Source organism: Acyrthosiphon pisum, chromosome X (assembly GCF_005508785.2).
Source record: "Acyrthosiphon pisum isolate AL4f chromosome X, pea_aphid_22Mar2018_4r6ur, whole genome shotgun sequence".
Taxonomy (NCBI): domain Eukaryota; kingdom Metazoa; phylum Arthropoda; class Insecta; order Hemiptera; family Aphididae; genus Acyrthosiphon; species Acyrthosiphon pisum.
The window spans coordinates 22,425,164-22,430,669 of NC_042493.1; the positions used below are offsets into that span (position 1 = coordinate 22,425,164).

At 27.9% G+C, this 5,506-nt stretch overlaps 2 protein-coding genes across 2 annotated transcripts; one reads left to right on the forward strand and one right to left on the reverse strand.

Annotated features, from left to right (window-relative positions):
* Nucleotides 1-24: 24 nt before the first annotated feature.
* Nucleotides 25-2,771, forward strand: LOC115033079. Its single transcript, XM_029485049.1, has 7 exons — nt 25-172; nt 271-508; nt 1,598-1,783; nt 1,860-1,953; nt 2,257-2,397; nt 2,474-2,553; nt 2,622-2,771. Exons 1-7 carry the CDS (start codon nt 150-152, stop codon nt 2,769-2,771), a joined length of 912 nt encoding a protein of 303 aa, XP_029340909.1. The 5' UTR covers nt 25-149.
* Nucleotides 2,772-3,024: 253 nt separating this feature from the next.
* On the reverse strand, nt 3,025-4,788 carry LOC100162834 (putative nuclease HARBI1). The gene is made up of 4 exons (XM_001950318.3): nt 4,405-4,788; nt 3,840-4,169; nt 3,635-3,779; nt 3,025-3,489 (listed from the first exon to the last, which is right to left on the reverse strand). Exons 1-4 carry the CDS (start codon nt 4,636-4,638, stop codon nt 3,071-3,073), a joined length of 1,128 nt encoding a protein of 375 aa, XP_001950353.1. The 5' UTR covers nt 4,639-4,788; the 3' UTR covers nt 3,025-3,070.
* Nucleotides 4,789-5,506: the final 718 nt, after the last annotated feature.

The following is a 5,506-nucleotide window of genomic DNA, read 5'->3' on the forward strand; positions in this document are numbered from 1 at the left end:
TACCACATAATATTCCATTTAAATTTTAATTTTAATACGAATTTATATATAAGTATATAACGCATTTCCAACTTCCGTTGACCGTTAGTACTTAGTACTTAGTTCGTCTAATTAATAAAAACCAGCTACTGTATTTGCTATTAGCAAAGATGAAGAGGATATCCACTCAATCGTAAGTACTTATATTATTAATAGTTTATTAATTGCGTTTGCACAACATCAAAATGTATTTATTATATTTATTGTTTGTTAAAATTTTAATTATCATAGCGGATCTCAAAATGATGATGATATTAATGTAAAAAAGTCGAGACAAGGGAGGAGAAATGACAAGCAGCTAATGTTTATGGTAGACTATATGGTACAAAACCCTCACGTGGCAACCGGTAAATTTTGTACCCTAAATGGTAGGGACAACTTAGCTGGGTCATGGGATGATTTGGTGTCATCATTGAACAATCTACGTAATCCGGGTGTTAAAGAAAAAAACGTAAAATCATGGAAAGAGGTAAATTAATTAATACATACATATACCTAGTTAAAACTTAATCAACATTAATTATTAGCTAAATTATTATATACTACCTATACTTAAATAAAAATATTACTGAATAATAAAATCTTTACATTTTACTCTGTCAATCTAATGTTTAAAATTAAAACAGTTATTACCAAAAACAGATGATTAATTTATAACCATATACAAATTTTATAAAAAACAAATAATGGATAAAACTTATATTGAATTCAATTCTCACTGTAGGCCGTAGGGATTAAAATTATATTTTAATTATTATATCTAGTATAATAAGAGTGATAAGGGTAATTATTTAATAATTTTATATAATTAAACATAAATATACATAATATTTTATAATACAAGGTATCCAAATAAGGCAGACAATATTCATTCAAAATATAATTACTAGGGTATCAACTTAGTTTTAAATATATAAATGCTAAAAGTACATTCATTGTAACTTTTAATTTACTTATATTTATATTATAAGCACTTCCCCAAAAGGATATCCCATAACTTATGATGGATTGAACCAAACTTACAAAAGTCATAGTTCTTAATTTAGGTAATAAAATATTACTGAAAATGTAAAAAAAATATTTACCTACACTACTGTTGATTCCATATTAAATTTTCATCTATAAATTACCTAAATATTTAACATAACTCAAACATTATTTTGTCTAGAAATTAAATTATTACACATACCTAATTTATACTTGGACATATCAGTATACAATTTGTTAATACTAAAATACAAATAACAAGATTGTTATAGAGAGTTATTATCTAACCACTGATTAACTAAAACTAAACCAATGTCGGCTTTATCATAGTGTTTATCAATGGATTTATTATTATAAAGTAAAACAGTATCATCCGCAAAGCAAATCATTACCATCAAAGTTTAAATTTAACAACCCATTTATATGAATTCAAAATAAAACTATACCTTGTGGAACGCCAAAAGTAGTTTTTAATTCTTTACTGAAACTACTATCTATTCTAACCACTCGAAAAAAGCAATATATTTTAAGGACATGTTTAAAGTTTTCATTGCTTATTTTATTTGTTTAGTCTTGGAGAGATTTAAAGACAAAAGTCTCTAAAAAGGCATCCAATCTTAGACATGCCAAAAGACAAACAGGAAATAAAACCATCGAGCTTCAAGAATTAAATGAGTTAGATAAGAAAGTCATGGGGATAATTGGTCACGAGTACATTGAGGGGACTGCATGTCCAGAATCATTTCCAGATGAAGTGGTTTGTCATTTGATTTATTGTTTTTAAGTGTTCTTAAATCATCTATTATTTAAAAATTATTAAATTTGTTTTTCAGTCTGATTCTATTGAAGAGTTGGCTAGAGGTAATACTAGCATATTAAATGTAGTACCTACTTCAATTATTACAGAAACACCCGCAGAAACATATGGTTAGTTATTGTATACTATATTTATTTATATTCAGTGGCGTAAGTTGGGGAAAATTTTAGGGGTTGCAAAAGTTCTCAAAATAACAGATCCATGGATGGCTTAACACGCCCCCCCCCCCCGATACCACTAACCCTTTTTGACTGATTTGCATACTATGTGTATCTACCTATTCAACTATATTTTCTAAAATAGCATGTCAAAATAGACGATTGATGTAACTTATTATGATACACAATTTAATCTCCGATGTCTGTAGCCCTATTTACGTATTACCTTGACTATGCAATTTGTATTACTTATAGAATATTATCAAGATGATGATGCAATATATGACAATATAGAAGTATTAGAAGCTTCCATCATGGACAATCCTTTACCTACTGATGCAGCCTCATGTAGTCAATCTGAAAATCAACTTATCACAAATGTAAAAAAAAAAAAAAGTAAGTAATTGTGAATTTTCTCATATACAATTATTTATCTAATATTGTATTAATTTAATTTGTTATATTAATAAAGATGTTAAACTTAACACTCAATTCAGTACTGCACGTGAAGTATTCACAAATTTGGCAACCATAAACAGTCAGCAAATAGAGGTTAATATTGAATATTAAAATATAATAATTTTATTAATTAATTAATTAATTACCCTGAAATGTTTTAGTTGATAACAAGTACCTTGAGTACCATAGCTGAAAGCAATCATAGATTGGCAGATGCTATGGTCAAAATGGCAGAGAATGATGACAGACGAACCCAAATGGAGGAAAAATTGTTAGATTTGTTGTCAACCATTTCTTCCAAATTAAATTAAAAGTGATCATATTACAACCTTATAAATTTTGTTTTCATTTTATTGTTTTATATGAAGTTTTCTATTTTATTTTTTGTTTTATATTTATAAGAAAATACATTTACCTATTTGTTGTAAGTACTTAACTATTTGTAATATTCTTTACCAAAAATAAGTTATAATACATAATTCTTAATAATTTTGTTTTTGTTTTAATTGTTTTAATAAGCAACATAGTTTATTGTTTTTTTTTTTAACATATTTTGTACAAAGAGTTTATATAAGTAAAATATTTGTTTAATTATTTGTAATTTTTCATTTTATGCATCACCATCAATATACCCAGGAAACCAATCTTGCATTAATTGTTTTTGAATACGCATTGCCACAGCTCTAGGGCCTCCCCTTATGGCAACATCATTTTGTGGCAAATTTCTTTCAATATAATTGTTGATATTCCTGTTGTCAATATTTTCTTCTTCTATTGGTATACGGTAATGGATGCGCATATTGTGAAGAACTGCACAAGCATTTACAATTTTTCCTGCCATAACGGGTGCATACATTAACACCCGTTGATAGGAAAGGCATCTCCATACACTTTTAAACACCCCAAAAAATCTTTCGACAACATTTCTTGCCTTACAATGTTTTAAAGTATATTTAAATTGTCGAGTGCGTTCTCTGTAATGTAGAAGTGGAGTCATTAGCCATGGCTCCAATGGATAGCCAGAATCACCTAGAGTAAAATAATATTACATAAATATACAACTTATAAATTATAATATAACATTCAATTAAATTACTTTATCAATATTCAATAATTTAGTTAACTTAAAAATGAAAAAAATATTTAAATTACATTTTTTTTGTAAAATTATTACCAATGAGCCAAGTATGACGTTCTCCCTGATTGTAATGATATTCCATTGCACGACGAATGGGTGATGTGCTCCAGACATATGAATCATTTCTAGCTCCTGGATATCTTGGATTGATATTTAAAATTTTCAGTTTTGGGCTGACTATCTAATAAATTCATAAATTAATTAAAACATTTTTGAACTATTAAAACATTTCTATACTTACTGCTTGAACATTCAATGAGTGATTTCCATGATGGTTCACATAGGCTTCTTCGTGATCTTTGGGTGCAAGGATATTAATGTAGGTACAATCAATGGCACCAATAGCACCTTCAAATGGTTGTGGTGCATTTTTAAATTCTTCACGTGCTTTATTTCTATCTGCATTTGTCATTGGAAAGGTTACCCATTGCCTTAAGAGCCTATCATTTATAACATTAGTCACACTATGAAGACACCTACTAACTGATGGCTGACTAATGTTCAAATCGAAATGATCACCAGTAGCCCGTTGATAGCTACCTTTCGCATAGACATAAACTGCCGCTAATACCTATAATCCAAACAAAATAAACATGAATTTGATAAACCTTTGTATGTCATTTTATAAATGGACGTACGAAAGTACCTTTTTAAATTTTAAACTATCCAAATCAAATAGGTAAGAACTGTAAGAATAATAATATTAACTATAGGTACCTACCTGGGTTTGGTTTTTGTTTAAATCAAGAATTTTGTAAAACTTTAGTCTAGGCATAGAATTCTATTATTTTAATAAAAAACATTACCTGAATTTCCACAGGTATTCCAGAGTTTCGCTCTCGTTGAAGGAAAGGTCGAAGAGTATTGGTTAAGTCCATGGATAATTCAGGGCTTAGACGAAACACATTCATAAACTCTCTTCTTGGCAGTTCATAAGGATTTTGAGTGTCACGTAACATCCGTCTTTCCATCCGCCTCTCAACTAACCTAAGTCTTTCCTCTAATACCTCCAACTCATACCCCAAAAAATACAAAGCCATGTTTTGTTTTGAGTTTTGATTTAAAAGTTTTATATACTCAATGTTTAAAATAATAATTAAAAAGTGTATCACATATTAATATAAATATTAAAAAGTTGTCACTTGTCAATGTACTATGTAGGTATAACGTTTGATGATTACAATATAACATTCGATAACGCTTAACGGCCCTTCTAAAACGATTGGATCTGCGCCGGGACAAATCCCAACGTTCCAAGTCCTTACTACGCATGCGCCTAGACTTGATATTTTTTCGACAGAGTTTCTTATCAATTTAAATAATGATAATAAGAACACAGAAGTTTAGGTTACGAATTTAATTATTAAAACATTTGTCATGATGTTTGTCAATACATATGATAATTCGTATAATAATTCATTTTTAAATTAGTACATTTACACATTACACATTTACACGATAACACATTTTTTAAAACATTTATCATGATGTTTGTCAATAGGTACATATAATAATTCATTTTTAAATTCATACATTTACACATTAGACGATAACACATTTTCATTTTTCAAAACTTTAAGTAATTGTAGTCAAAGTTGTCTTCACTTAAAATTAATACATCATCATTTTTATTTATTAAAGATGTCATTATAATATTTTCCTCTATTGAACTCATGTATATATTTTCAGAAGTTTTTACTTTTTTATTGTTTCTAAAACGTACTTGCGATTCAATGTTTCTTTTATTATTAATTTCAGTTTTCTTAAAACTTGTATCTTCATTTTTGGAAGACTAGTTCTTTCTTTAAATTGAAAGTGCAGACTTAGGTAAAATACTTTTAAAAAGTATTTCAAATATATATTCTGAATACTCAAAAAAATAGTATTCAGAATATGTTTTCGAATACT